The 16,177-nt window shown below is 37.3% G+C and overlaps 1 protein-coding gene across 5 annotated transcripts in view; it reads left to right on the top strand.

Annotated features, from left to right (window-relative positions):
• The window catches only part of ARMC2 (armadillo repeat containing 2), a 69,308-nt gene that overhangs the window by 3,351 nt on the left and 49,780 nt on the right, over positions 1–16,177 (top strand). For 4 of the 5 annotated variants that reach the window (XM_038133231.1, XM_038133235.1, XM_038133233.1 and 1 more), the window contains 3 exons: positions 595–667; positions 2,843–3,014; positions 4,196–4,421. In XM_038133231.1, the coding sequence (XP_037989159.1) occupies positions 595–667; positions 2,843–3,014; positions 4,196–4,421 (471 nt within the window). The remainder of the gene's footprint in view (positions 1–594; positions 668–2,842; positions 3,015–4,195; positions 4,422–16,177) is intronic. The other variant, XM_038133234.1, reaches the window with a different exon arrangement.

The raw sequence follows: 16,177 nt of genomic DNA on the forward strand, positions 1-16,177 counted from the left end.
CAAATATCCTTTAGCAGCAAGAGATTTGATTCTCTAATTATGCTTCCGGTGGTTATTTCCCCTGTGTTAATCTGTATTCTTAATCACATCCTTCGCCTTCTTCTAATGATCTTTACTGTTGGTGTTAATCTACATGTCCAGGAAGTTTTTCTGGATTAGAGCTACCAGAGGCAGTCACTACACTAGTTTTCTATGTGAAAAATAGTATAAGAAAAGAGTCTGTTACTTACCTTTTCTTGAGACAATTGAATGCATTTAATTGAGATAGTCTTCAGCTTTTTTCCTAGAACATGTGAAAGCTTGCTTGTTTCCTATAACCTATGTACTAGATCTTTCTTCAGAGCCTTCTGAGATCTTTTAAATGTGAAATTTTAGGTCCTGCAGTTTGAAATGCTCATTTTCAAACAAAGTTTTTACTGCCTCAAAATTATTTCTACTTGGAGTTTTGTTACCATGAAATGCTCTTGTCACTTTTCCTTTCTTCCCTTTCCCCATATTCACTGGCAAAGGGAAGAAGTATGCAATTAAACAAAACCAGCTGATCACACAACTCTGGATCTGCTTTTTTCTAACTATGTTTCATTGCTTCGTTAGTCTTGATACATCCAGTTCTGATTCGTTGGAATCAAGACCGAATTCTGGTGTTCGTCTAAGTCCACTGACTCATGTAAGTACTCTGGAAATAGCTCATGCAGTACTGATATAAAAATATGTGTCTTGGTAGTGTCAGGAAAATACATGGTTTAAAGACATTTGGAAAAAATGGAGGCTTGTTGTAACATTAGTCTGAGACTTATAAAGTCAGTTTTGTCATTTTTCCCCCCATAGAAATCCGAAAATAATTTAAACTACTTAAATATTGTTGTATTGCTTTATGATTCAAAGTGACATTAACTAGAATCAGAAGGCTGATACTTGAGTCAGCTTTCTTGTGTAAGTTTACTAAAATAGGTGAACTTCATGAGCATGAACATGTGCCAACAGCGTGCCCTGGCTGTTAAAAAAGTGGCTGATGGGATCTGGGGCTGCATTAGGAGTAGTGTTCCCAGCAGTTTGAGGGAAATGATCCTTCCCCTCAACTCAGCACTGGTAAGGTCACACCTGGAATGCTGTATGCAGTTCTGGGCTCCACAGTACGAGAAAGACATGGAGCTACTGGAGAGAATCTGATAAAGGGACAGGGAGACATGAGAATGTTCAGCCTGGAAAAGACCAAGGGAGGACATTATTCATGGATGTAAATACCTGAAAGACGGGTGCAAAGAGGACAGAACCAGCCTCTTTGCAGCAACTGGTCCAGAGGCAGAGGGCACAAACTGGGACACAGGAGCTTTCCTCTGAACCTCAGGAAACAGTTTTCCCACTGTGAGGTGAGGAGGCCTTGGCAGAGGTTGCCCAGAGATCTTCAAAAGCTTCTTGGGCATGGTCCTGGGCAGCTGAGTTCAGGTGGCTGTGGTTGAATACGGGGCTTGGACCTCCAGAGGTCCTTTCCAACCTCATCTATTCTGTGGTTCTGTGAACAGTAACTTGAAGGTAACTGGGTTGCTTTCTATTTGGCTTACATTTCTATAAAATGTCATGATTGTAGTTTATTTCAAAACGGATAGAGGTCCTTTGAGAACCACTTTTCTCCCTCTGTGAAAGCTGTGAATTGTTTTCAATTTATAAGTGTATCTGCTCTTCCACAGTTTTTTTTATATTTGGTCTTTAAATATAAGATTGAGTCACGACTCAAGATTGTTTGTTTAGTACCCGAGATAACAGAGCATGCTATAGCAATTAAATGTGCTGTATACATTGCTTTTTCTTTAGGAAATTCTTTAGGAAATTAGGGGAAATATCCAAGAAATTTTATACTTTAGTAATTTGGATAAGGGAATATATTTACATGAATCAGGTTTAAAAATTCTGAGCATACTTCTATTTAGGATAAGTATATCTACATTTGGATTTAAGAACTGGTGTTAAATTTTCATGTATTTTGTGGGAGTGGAAAAAAATAGAGAAAACTACTGACCAATGCAAAACTTGCTCTTTTTTTTTTTTTTTTTGCTTTATCAATGGATATAAGTTAATACACTCTAAATTAAGAGTTTGTATTAATTATGGTGGTTGTAAGTAGTCAGTCTCACCTGTTGGCTCCTTAATACTATGGAGGGCTCTGAAGGACTGACTGGAGACTTTCTAGTGCATGCTTTATTTTAAGGAAATTGGTATTGATTTTAGAGGTCAGTGCTTTTATGTAGGTCAAGGGCACAACAAGTGCTTGATACTAGAGATTCAGGGACTTGTTCACCTCCTCTAAGATGAAAGACACTGGCATAAAACTAGGACTTACTTCCATGTTTCTGGATCTGCATGATTTGTCTCAGTGTAGTAGAAAGTACTACATATGAAGTGAACATATCTGGAGTGTTTTATAAATACTGTTTTAATGCTCAAAAACACATCAAAGAATAGATGTATCTCTGGAATTGTTAGCAGTAGTCATTGGCACAATATTTTCTTTGATAAATAAGCTTGCTGCAGATGTAGTTAAATGAGTACTTATGAGGAATAAATAATTCTGAATTCTACTCAAGCTAGGTTTTGTTTTCTGCACCCTTGAATGTTGGCTTTCTGTGGTGATAATGGTACTTGCATCTGGTTTGTTTGGTAGAATAGTATCATTAGATTCAGGATATGAAAATTTCTTCATGAGCAAGCCAGTGTAACTTCTGTTCTATTTTGAACTTAGCCCTTTGTTAGAAGTTATGTGGGTTTCTTTTTTTTAATTTTTTACTTAAATGAAAATGAAATTATCTCTGCTTTTGTTTAAAATTCTTCTTTATTTTTGTCACAGAAACCAGTAGTAATAATTTCTGAAAAAAATGATGAAGCTTCTTCTGTTCTCCATCCAACACCTCCTCCTGATGCTGCAGAGGTTAGAAAAGTCAGCAGTGCTTGCAGAGGCTTATTTAGAGCAACTTCTCTGAAAGATTTATTTTCTGCTAAGGTGGTTCCTCTGGATCAGAGTAAGAATGTTTGATACATATTATTTGCTAGAAAGATAACTGCATTATGTGTTTTAATATTGGTAATTACATGAATTATTAATACATTAAAGGACTTGTGTGTCCTTTCAGTGTGAATTCTGGAAGTATTTAAATGGTTTAAGGCAGTTTTGAAACTGTGGTTTCCCAAAATGATGCTGGCTTGCACCACTGAAAATCAGTTGAAAACTGCTCAGGTGCCTCTTCTTCCTATAGGTTTCCAAGTAATGGAATTTTACTGAAAGTTGTCATCAGTGAGTAAAGTTAACATTAAATTCTGACATGCTTGAAGAGCTAATGAGATGCCATCATCTAAGGAGATTCCCTGATGGATTATTGAGCCTAAAAGGAGGAATAAAAAGGAATGATGTATCTTGACAGGCCTCCAAATATATCGTATTTGTTGTTAAGAGTTTCATTAGTGGAGATTTAATAAAGGTCACCAAATGTGGGATTTAAAAGTAATTTTCTTGAAGATGGGAAATGGCATCTTGGCTTCCTGCATGTTGGCTCATAATGAAGTGTGCTGGGACTCTGTCTTCATTTCAGAAGACTCATGTATAATGACAGTTCTTACATTGTCCGGGATTGTTACTTTACGTTATAAACTGAATATCTCACGTTTTACCTACTAAACTTTACTTCATTTTTATGTATTTATTCTATAAATATATCTTTCTTTAATGTGTCAGTTCATGTAGCCTTAATAAGCTGATGTTACTAATTGAAGAAGTTGAGAAGCTAGTGTATTTGTAACCTGCCTTGGTCTCTTCTCCCCTTTTGGGATCGTGCAAATGTTATGTGAGGGGTTTTATTTGTGGAGGTTCTTCTTGTATGTACATAGAAGCTACAGGATTAACAGCTACCTTTTTCCTGAGTTCCTTCATAGTATTCAGGTCCTGAAATACAATCACTTTTTTTTTCTCCAGGTACAATCAACCTATTTGTAAAAGGGAAATAAAGAAGATGAAATATTAAAACTTTAAACACAACCCCAAAAGACTTTAAGAAATACTGTTCATGAGAAGACATTGACTACCTTACTGTTAATAGTCTTAAGCTTTCTCACCTTTTAAATTTATACAAGCAAATTTTGATAATGTAACACGACAAGTAGTAATTAATAACACTTGAACAAAATGTGTTCTCTTTGACTATTTCAGATGAAGTGAAACTTGATTTTGAAGAGCCACCTATGATGATGAAGAATAGTCTTGACAGAAGTAATAACTGCTTAGCAGAACAAAAGTTGTACACATCATTTGATGATGAGAGTAGACAATTAATTTGTAATGAACATACCAGCAGATCAGGAAGTGAAGACTCCGTGGAAGGGACACCAGGAAACTTTTCACTTCAACTGCAAAGAGAAAGGTCAGCATTGGTCAGGTATATAATGTGCATTTTCCATACAATCTTCTTCCTAGATACTCAATTGTGCAAGTATCAAAATGCTTAAAACTAATGGTATTTGAACATTACATATGCTTTAAAATGAAACTGTGCTTAGATTATTAGAAAAATTTACATTTCTTCTTTTTGAAAGTTTCTACATTCAGAAGACTGATTTGTAAAATATTGTTGCTAGAAATTTGTTCGATATGATTGTTTGATCATTAACATTTCAAAACCAAGTCTTCTAATCACCACATGTAAAATCCTCCAGTTTAAATTTGATGTGCTTGCTTTTGTAGTTTAGTCCTGTTGTTTTAAGGTGCTATACCATCTTCACTTAGCTTGACAGATGAATAGAGCCATGCTTTTCCAGTTCTGGTATGTGATCATACACCAAAACCAGGCTAAAACTCTTTAGCAATAGAAGCAGAATGTTTTATTACTTTTAATTTTTAGTTCTTTTTTTTTTTTTTTTAATGACCAAATAGGTATAAGAGATTAATGAGACTCATATGCCTGCAGTCTGTTTTTACTGGACCTGGAATATCATATCTATTCTTTAATTCATAATCAAGTAGCTTGTTTTTCTTTTGATTCAGATGTGAATTCTTGCACAGGGAGCAATAGTCCAGTGGTGCTATGTATAGTTGGTGTGTCAGTTGCTGCATTAGCAGTCAGATGAACAACTGTTTTGTGCTAATAACATTGACAGATCTGGCAATCTCAACAACAAAGAATGAGAAACACTTTGTTTTCAAAACACATCCTTGTAAAACTTGTTCACTATTAAAAATACATATTTGCCAGTAGGTATCTTCTTTCTAGCATGGTTGTATGCTTAGGGAAAAGCTATTTCCCTGGATATTCTTAAGCACCTTTGATATTAAAGACTATGTTCTTAATTTTATAAAATGAAAGGCCTTTCATTTACTAACTTGATGGTAGCGCTTAATAGTTTAAGAGAATGTTGTCCATTGAGGCTGTTATAGTAAATGATACATAACGGAGCTATCATAGGACTCTTTTATATTAAACTGTAAGCAGGATTTTAAAAAAAACCAGATTCTAAAAGAATGAAGATTTGTTGTAGCAAAGAAAAAACTCCATGAGTGTGGAGGAAGAAGGAGAATGAGAAAATAATAAGAAAATGAGAGCAGAGATGAAAAATGTAGGTGAAGAAAAAGAAAAGCACCAAAGAGAATACTTTACTGCAATATAATTTTCTCTCTTTAAAATCAGTGATCTAATAACTTCTTAGATAAAGACTAGCTGGATTACCATACTACATAAATTACTGTAGTTTGAATTTTATTTAATAAAGGTGTGGCATGAAGTACTTCAATGTTGCAGTGGTAATGGATAGTTCCTTTTGTGGAATATGCATCCTGCGGTGTTCAGTTCTTCAGTTCTGCTTTCTGTTTGGCTTGCCATTTTGGTTTCTGGTGTCCAAGTGCCTCTAACAGGAATGGGTCAGTTGATACTTTTGCTAATTCAAAAGAATGACCTTCCTTCTCAGTCATAATTTTAAAACTTGCATGTATAATTGAACAGCTAACCCATTAGGCATGCGTCCTGTCTGCTCAAAATTGCACACTTCTCCTTATAAGAACAGGAGCTCTGCAAATTTCTGGTTTTGCATTTTTGTTACTGGTGCTTTTTGCAATCATGAATCTCATACATCAGTTAAATTAGATCTTAAATTACTGGCTTGAACATAATACAAAAAATAGCTTTCCAATATGGTTCTGACTAGTTTTCTCCAAAATGGAAGAAAAATATAACATTCCTCCATCTTTCTGTGTTGAATGCAAGATCTATATTTTTGAACGGCCCATTTTTTTACCTCTCCTGTGAGTCCTCCTCTGTGTACTTGAGTCAGAGCTGGTTTTTGCCAATGCTTAGGAAGCGAAGCTTCCTGACACCATTTAGGTGCTCATATGGCTAAGAGCACCATGTATATCTGTAGTGCTGCAAGATGCACAAGAATAATACAAAATGCTTTCCCTTTAGCCACAGACAGAGGTCTCTCATCTGTATCAGCCCAAGCAGTTCATGCCATCATGTAAGGGGATGGGTGTGGATAATCTCAGCTGCTCTCATACGTTGTATCTTCTTGCTAAAGCCAAAGAACACGTTGGTCCATTGTTTGTGTATGATACTACGCAAGTCAGGCAGACCTTGTTCTGTGTGCTTGGGTGAGTTCAGAGATGTCCTTCTTCATCTGACATGGCAGTTGAAAGGTACCACAAACCTAGCGTTCCATATAGTTTGTTGAGTTTGGTCTTCGTGGTAGTTTGATGTAAATGGCTCCAGAACCATAGAGGGGCCATTGCAGTGAGAGATTTGGCATTCTTTCTCAGTAGAACATGTTTACTGGATGATTGTAAGGTTAGATTGCATCTGGTTCTGTATCATAAATACTTGAGGCATCTTGTATAGGGTTACAAGATATTTTATATTTAAAGTACATTGCATTCAGGAGTAATAGGATGAAAGCTTAAAGAAATGTCAAATCTTTCGTTATCTAGTGTCCTGTCATTTTCTATATGAAGCAGGTGTCAACCTCAGTTCTGTATTGCAGTGACTTAAAATCTTTACAGGAATTAAGCAAGAGGATTGTATTCATGCAGGGGAAGGCGAGGGACTTCCTACTCCCCTTTCCCTACAGTTCCTATACATGTACTGAAAGAACTTCTCTAATGAAACCATTTTTCTGCTAATGAGGAAACAGTAGAGCATGGCAAAATGGCATGGCAGATTCCTGCCGTTAGTGCTGTTATATTTATTTTAAAGACAACAGAAGGGAGGTATTCTTTTCCAACAAGAGACTTGATCACTTTCTATCTCACATTCTTGTGTTGTCCCAAAGACTGAAGAAAAGAATGAACAGTGCTAATGAAATCACAGCTGCCTTGTAAAGGTACTGGGGGAAAAAAAGAAAATGACCTTTTGAGGGGAAAAGCCATTTGCCATTCTGTTTGCAATTTTGTTTTGCAAATAACATTCTAGATGTAATAGAATAGGTATATTAATTGAAGCAGATTGAATTTATTGACACGTTGCCTCAGGAAAGCTAGGAACAATTTCTGGCAATCATAAGGAAGCTCAGTGTTGTTTACATCTTCCTCTAACCATTGTGCCTTGCCATCTATTGTGATTGCTGTAGAAGTGAAACTTCTAAAATGTTTTCTGCATTCATATATTTCAAGAGAAGTGTCAACAGTGATGGCAGATTTGCTGATGAAGAGCAACAGTTTCCTGGGTGTGAAAGAATGATGATTTTTTTTTCCTACTCCAATTTCTCAATATTCTGAAAGCTTAGATGTCATTCCAGGACTTCTTAAAAGCAGAGGTGCCTTGAGTGAGAGAGTTTGGAGGCAAACAGTTCATTCCCAAGTGGCCTGTTCTTTTTTAATAAGTGAGTTTTATAAAGAGCTACAAAAGGATTAGCAGGTACTGTAAAGAAAATATACTCTGCCCTGTTTTCTCTCACCATTGCTCTCTTTATTAAATGCCTGTTTTACAGTATCCTTGAAATATACTCTTCTTCCATGAGAGTAGTTTCTCTTTCTTGTGCTTTTTTAGAGTTTTGGAGTATTTCAATAGAAAATGATAAAAGCAAAGGATTAAATGATAAAGTGAATCTTATAGTCACAGAATAGGGTTGGTTGGAGGGGACCGCTGGAAATTACTTCTCTCTGGTTGCTTAAACTACCTTCACATCTGTGCTCAAAATATACATTCATTTTCTCTTCAAAGAAAAGGATTCCCACAGAGGAGAGAGATTTTTTTGAGGGGAACACCCATTCTGTTTTGTTCTGCATGATTTTTTTGAAAGAGTGATATGGTGTGGCTATTGGCTTGAAGTATGGTGTAGCTGACTCTCCAGACTTTTTTCAGTATTTTTTTCTTTTTTTTTTAATTATGTATATTGTCAACTTTTGGAATTCTCATAAGGACAGGGAAACAGGAAATCACCTGCTCCCAACTAATCTTTATCTATTTCTGCCTCAGTTCCAGGGGCTCTTTGGACCACTGATTTCAGAAAGAAACAATTGAGTGGTGGGAAATCCTTCATAGGTGGAGCTTTCTACAATGTTTTCCAGATTGTGACACCTACCCTTTCAAGAAGGTGCCTGGTTTGGTATAAGGTTAAGGGATACTGAGAGAGCACTGAGAAAGAATTCTTTGTTTCAGAACTTGTAACAGACTTGTAAAGACAAGGGTAAGAGGTAACTTTCATCTCCAGTCTCTTAGCGCACAAAAGAGATAGTGGAGTTTAGGTTCATTTTTACCCTGTGCTCTAAAGAGTCTTTCCAGTCTAGCACTAAGTTTCAGGCCAATGTAATTGGTCTCCAAATCTGGGAGATCTAGGTCTTGAGAGTCCTTAATACCAATTGAATTGCAATTCTGCAATGGGAAAATATACCATGCAAAGGGTAGAGAAGAAATGTCAGTTCAGTCTAGGTAGACCTGTAGTAACGATGGATTTGAATTTATTTTCTGTTTAGAAATGCAGTGTTTATTAAAGATTAAGGAAGATGATGAGGGTGTGATTTTCAGACTCAAATATATTTAGGCTAATGTTTTAGATATTTTTTATGGTTAGAATTAGACTGTCAGTTGTCTGGTTGCTTAAAGATACTCTGCCACAAATAGATACTGTTAATATTTTCAATATTAGACATAATATGCAAAGACTGTGAAGAATAAAAAGGATAAAGGTTTTTCATGAACCTTGGTTATTATTTTAAGACATACTGTTTAACATGTGCATGAGGTTCTCCATCAACCGCCTGTATAAATAAGAAAAGCTGTATTTTTTATCGTTGGAGTTGTCATAAGAAATGAGTGAGCTATTCCCATGATTTTGTTTACAGGATTGTTATTTACTCATCTTTAGGATGACTCAGAGAGTTGGTCTATTTGTCAATATATTTTTACAAATTATGTTGTCTTTCTACTAGTTACATTTTCTCATATCAGTGGTATCAGTTATACACTTGATTATAGTTTTCACTCCCTTTGTTTTTCTCTCTTCTTATGATGTTCCTTATAATCCTCTGCAGTTCCTGAAATAATTTCAGGACATCTGTATTAACCAGCTTTTAATTATTTTCATGCTTTTGAGAAGTTTTGTGGAGAGAAATAAAACTGCTGACTCAAATTGTGTGTAATTGGTTTAATACTTTATTTTATATCTCTTTTAGCTGTCTGCCAGTAATTTTGTCTCCATTGTTTTTTTTTGAAAAAGAAAATAGTCTTTAAAAATTGAGCTGTTATACTGTTTGTTTTTTTTTCTTTAAGGCTTATTTCCAGATTGTGTTTATCTGTCTTGTTTGTCCCTCAGATGACATCACAGAATGCAAGATTCTCTGGTAGCTGAGCAAAATAGGGACAGATTCTCTTTAGTGGCTCAGTGAAGGTCAATTCTTTGTCTAAAAGGATAGATAGGATGCTTTTCGAGTGCTAAGTTATGGGTCAGGAAGGAATCAGTTGGTTTGTAATAAAAAACATATTCCCTACTATTCAAATAATGAAAGACAATACCAGAAACTAATTCTGATGTCCTTCTGGCAACATGGAATATCTGGATAGTATAATGAAATTGGAATAAAGGGATTAATGAGAAATGCAAATGTTAATTGGTATGTGGAAAAATTAATTTCTGTGAGAGTAAATGACAAAACTAAATACTACTTTTTCTCATTTTGCCAAAAGCTAAAACCACTTCCTACTAGTTGCTTTGGCAAAAATACTTGAATGTTGTTTATACTTCCTTTCAAAGTCTACAGGGTAATGTCTTGTTGTTAACATCAGTAATGTTGGTTTAGAGTTAGAATTCTTGTTTCTTGATCACTAAATGCTTATGGTGGAGGAATCATGGTAGCAGGGTATTGTTTTCTGAAGCAGTGGCTCCTAAATGTATTGTGTAAATGAACCTGATCTGAGAAGATCCATTGCAGTTTCTCTCACTTGCTGCAGCTCTGCATCTGACTCCTCCCCTTCTTTGCCTTGGGGCCCTTGCACCACTTTGTCCCTTTCTGCTGACTCAGGGTTGACTTCATTGTCCTTAGTGCCCTAATTCCCAGGATCACCTGTAGCTCCTTTAACTTCCCCTGGAGCCGCTGTTATTCTTTTCGAAACAAAGCTGCTGAGTTTGGCTGTGCCCTGATAAACTTGATCTGGAGCCCTACCTGTCTTTGCACAGTGCTCCACAGTGCTCCTGCCAAGAGATCTTGCAGGCTGGTCATGAGACCACAGTTCTGAATAATTTTTTAAGAAGTGCTAACTGGCAGTCAGTAGATGAACAACCCTTTGGCTGGTACACCAGAGAGTTGTCCAGAGGAGCCGCAGTAGGCTGGAGAAATGGTTTGACAGGAACATGATGCAGTTTAACAAAGACAAATGCAAAGTCTTGCACCTGGGCAGGAACAACCCCGGGCAGTATTATATACTGGGAGCGATCCAGCTGAGAGGTAGTTTGGCAGAAGAAGACCCGGAGGTCCTGGCATACACCAAGTTCATAGAACAGCTCAGGATGGCAGAGACCTCAGAAGATCATCTGGCCCAATCTTGTGGAAAGGAGAGTAGATGAGATTATCTAGCATGCTGTTCATTTGTGTCTTGAAAACCTCCACTACACCTGGGCTGCTGGGACCAGCTCCAGGCTTCCCAGTGCAATAGAGATATTGAAGGTGACTGGGGGGAATCCAGCTACTAAAATGTGAAGGAATCCTTTGTATAAGGAAAGGCTTAGAGGTCTGGAACCGTTTATCGTGGAGAAGAGAAGGCTTGGCAGGGGTTCTTATCGAGATCATTCAATACCTGGAGGGAGGGTGCATTGTAACACCATCACTGATTGTGGGACAAGAGCTCTTCTCCCCCATGGCAAGCACTCAAAACAAGAAAAACTATTTACCTGTGATGGTTCTTTTTATTGGTTGTATGTAATTCCACAACACCTCCTTGCAGCTTTTCCCTTTGTAGTCCATATAGAATTGTGAATCTTGAGTTGAAAGAAAAGTGCTCAGCTGCTTAAATAGCCAAATGATCCTTATCAATATAAGGCATGCCATCCTGGACAGTGCTAGGAATGAAAATAAACCCAGATTACAGTGTAAATGTGTAGTCACACTCTGAATATACAGGTGACTTAACATCTCAAATAACATTCTTTCTAAATGGCCTGTCTGTTTAAGGATTATCCACAGTCAAGGGAACCAAACTCTGATGCAGTCTGGAAGAACACCTTTGTGCCTAGTAGTGATTTTGATACATCTGGCTTGCCTGAACAGGCCCCCAAGATCTGCTTAGCATTGCTTAAAATCTATTCTTCCTAACACTTAGTGAAATGTCTTGATTTTTGTGTGTAGATACACCATGTCTGGCTTTCCAATGCACACAATGTATGTTGGTAAAATCAGATGTTCAGTGCTTGTATTTATGTATAAACAGTCTGCATGTACTGCAGTGCCTACACTGTTTTTAGAGCTTTGTGAAAAGTTAGTAATTGCTCTCCTAGACTTTTGCAGACCTGAAAACATTGATATATCATGGATGCAAAATAAAATTTGTAAAAATTTAGTTATATTTTTGCATTTTAAATAAACTAGAAAAAGGAATTTTGTGGGAGCTGAAGGGGATGTAATGAAGGAAAATACAGTGGGGAGAAACGGAATGACTATGAGGGGAAAATGGAAGAAAAAATGTTTGTTTACCTTATCAAAATGAAGACCAAATATAAAAGGGCTCTAAGGTTAAACAAACTATCTGGAGCTTAGATTTGCTTCTGAGGATGTAACTTAAGGAGAAGAATGGTGGTTCTATAGGAATAGAAAGGGCTCTGCAGTTACAGATGTGTAGAAATTGTGTGCTTGTAATTAGAGTTCTTTGGCTTAATAAAAATGGCATGTTTAAAAATGGAAAAGAAATCTCTCTCCAGACATCAGATCATGTCTACAGTCTGGGGCTTCCTTAAAGTATTTACTCAGGGCATGCTATGCACGGTCTGTGTGTTAGTAGCTCTCTGCCTTCTTAAGAACTTGTTCAGGTTCTGGTTTACATGGGATAGTCCCAATTCCTGTCTCTATCAGAGAGTTTATACATGCAGTTTACACGGGTGCAAAAGGAGAGGCTCATAACATCTGGATGAGCAAAGTTGTGTGAGGCCTTGGCACTTGCAGAAGGAGATACTATGGTGCTTATGACATTTTCCATCCCCACTGCCCTCATCTTTTTCTCATTCCCTTTTATTCCTGCTCTTCTCTTTGAAAAGTAGCCTGTATATTCTTCATTCTTTATGACACATCTCAGTTACTGTGCTTCTCTGTTCTTCCCCCACTTTGTTGTCTAGTTTGCCTCCCAAAGCTGTAAGGATATATATTGTGAGGAGAGGGTAATGTCAAGAGGGAATGCCTTGAAGCTGGACAATTCAGAAATTGTCCAGAATTCAGAAAAGATGGCCATGTTCTCTTTTTATTTTAGTTGAGCTTTGCTACCTCGCTGACCACAGGTGCTTGATAGATACAATTCTGTAGAGAAGCATTAACTTGTTAGTATTAGACCATATGTTCCTCTTAACTGGTAACTAAATCAGGGGTACCAATCATACATCACTACCAATATTTTAAAAAAAATTAGCAAAGGAGTCAGTCTCTGGCTTGGTGGCTACGTGCAGTGTATTAGGTTATATCAATACAATGAAACTATTTTTAATACACACAAGGTAGTGTCTGGGAATGTCCCTACCTCTGCTTATCTGTACTCTGTGCTCAGGCATTTGTCAAGGAAAATATCACCTTTACTGGGCCAAAACTGTAGCAGCGGTGATGCTAAGGGTCTAAATCTGTGAGACAGTGTGAGGCAAAATTCAAGGCCATTGCCAGACTCTGTTTAGCAGATAGGGAGGTAGTCAGATTCTCAGATGTTTAAAGTGCAGTATGAGGAAGGAGTCCAAGTGCTATTCCTTCATTAGGATCTTACTTTCACATTTGTGATTCAAACCTTGCTGGTACGTGCAGCTTCTTTGGAGATTATTAGTTCAATTCTTTGCCTCTGGGATATAGTTCATAGATATGTAGTTTTCCCTGGAATACCATGGGAGGGTGAGAGTTTGCAGGTTTACTATTAACAAGAGGCTCATGGCAAGAACGAGCAAGTAAATTTCTAAACATGCAGAATTGCTTAATAAATGCAGCTTTCACTTAATTATCCATTCTTTTGCCAGGGGAAAATACTGAACGTGTATTGGGTCTGGCTGAGGCGAAGTTGATTTTCACTGGAGCAGCCTTCACAGTGCTGTGCTTTGCAATGAAGGGTGTTGTTGATAACACACCAGCAGCTGGCTCCTGCTGAGCAGCGCTCCACAGCATCAGCGCTGTCTCTCCAACTTCAGCCTGTCACCAGTAGGCTCGGGGTGGGCAAGATGTTTTGAGGGGACATAACCAGGACAGCTAGACAAGACTGACCAAAGGGATTCCATAATCTATGATGTCTGCTCAGCAATGAAAGTTAAGACAGAGGAAGTGAGGGAGCATTTATTATTGTGAGGTTTGTCCTCCAGAGCAATCACTGCATACTCAAGCCCTACTTCCTTGGAAGTGGCTGGACATTGCCTACTGGTGGGAAGTTGAGCATAAATCTTTTGTTTTTCTTTGCTTCTGCAAGTGGCCTTTGCTTTTGCTTTATTAAACTGTTTTTGTCTTGGCCCATGGGTTTTTCTCTGTCTTGTTTCTATCCTTGGTCCTGCTGGGGGGGGAATTGGGGGGTGAAAAGAGCGGTGTCATTCGGCAGCTGACATCTGTCCAAGGTCAACCCATCGCACCACACTACTCCAGTACTGGCTCACTTTCCTTTTGGAAGTCCTCACACTCTGTGTACATTCAAGAAAGCAGTGTTCTTCATTGAGGCTACTATGATTTCTTTTATATGAGAAGGACAAAAATGATCCAGTTGCCAAGTTCCTTTTCTTCTGTAAATCATCCGAGCCTCTGTCAGTTGATTTCTTGATGAGGCCCTTATCAGACGATCAGATTTCTGCCAATTGACTTTGTTTCCAAGGCAACCACTCTCTTGACAAGCCAGTTCCCTTCAATAGTAGGTGACTTATTTTTTATAATAGGTTGATTATATTTTAACTGCATTGTTCTTAATAAGATTCTCCTATTTAAATTTCAATCCTAAATGAAAATGTACAGATAACAAACCAAAAGTCTGTAATTAAAATGAAGTTGGCAGAGTGGTAAAGACACATCAAGGGATTTTATAATCTCTGACAGAATTCCTAAATTGTACATATTCCCTAAAGATAAGCCTGCCCATGAACCATTCCCATTTTTATAAGTATTCAGTGTATTAATTTTCTGAAAATAATGGAAGTTCGAGTGACTTATGAGCATGTTTCCTAAAAGCATAGATGGTTGTACTGCTGGTGTTCACAGAACAATTTGCTTTCCTACTAATTTAAGTCTCTAAACTGGTGATACTGGTGTTGATACTGGTGTTTACAAAACAACAGATTCCGGCCCAATTTCTTTTTGTGCACAATTTACATGGTCTTACTCTGCATCTCACACAAGTGGTGTTTCTCTCTGGTAAATTAACTCATCTTTTGCTTCAGTGGCTTTTTATATTAATCTGCTTTTGCTTTCAACAAAACTCATAGTATTTTCTTTGTTGAGTTTCTTGGATTCATCCTGGATTTACATTTTCAGGGAAGAGGCACAGACAGGATATAGTTACAAAACTATTTATCTGAGGAAAGCGAATTCAAACATCAGTATTCATATAGGCATGTAGTACCATCACACCTACACACAATTCTGAAGGTACTGATTTCTGAATATAGCTGTGTTTAATATAAGGTGACTTGAAGTTGTTCTCTTGCTTATTCAGTGTCCTTTCAAGTTGTAGTCTTGATTTCAGACATGGCTGAAACTTGTAGAAACATTTCTGAGACTTTTAAAGTTTGTAGGACAAGGCATTTACAGAAATGGAATCAAATTTTTGTTTCTACCAATACATTGAACTGTCTGTAATGTGTGCTCTAAGCTCATTCTTTCTTAGAGATGTCAGACAATTTTAGAGAGGCAAGCACTTGTATTTTTACTTTATAAAAGTATTGCTTCCCCAGAGGAGTAGAAATTGCTACATATGAGCTGAAATAATTTCAAGATAGTTTGTGTAAGCATTTGGATTTTGGGGCACTTAAATCCTCATGCTGTAAAAATAAAGCATTATTCACTGTTAGCCATAATGAAGCAACTGGTCCTCTGTAATGTCATTGCTTGGGAAATATCTCACTGATCACGGTGAGCTATCCAGTCCCTTTTGCAGGGAACTGATCTTACAAGAGCTTTGTCTTTTATTCTGTCTCCATCTGTTGATAGGATGACTTACATCTTCTGTCTGGACTGACAGACAGGATTTAGGCACCAATCCAACAAACTACTTAAACTCCCAGTTTAATTTCAAGCCTTAGAGTAACTAGATTACCTGTTTAAAAAAATTGAAATAACATTGCTAACAGACTGCTGTCATCTTTAGAACAGAGTTCAGGAGGTTAGGTTGTATTGGTACATGAACTTTAAATGGAATAAGAAGTGTTAAATTAAATATACACTGAGACTAGAAAAAATAGATTAAAACTTTCCTCTTCAGTACAGGAGAAAGGATTCCAGTTTGACAGCAGAGAGTCTACATCTTGTATATTTCTTTTAGATCAGTGCTGCTTGAGTGTGTAGCAAGGC

This window comes from Motacilla alba, chromosome 3, assembly GCF_015832195.1.
Source record: "Motacilla alba alba isolate MOTALB_02 chromosome 3, Motacilla_alba_V1.0_pri, whole genome shotgun sequence".
Classification (NCBI taxonomy): domain Eukaryota; kingdom Metazoa; phylum Chordata; class Aves; order Passeriformes; family Motacillidae; genus Motacilla; species Motacilla alba.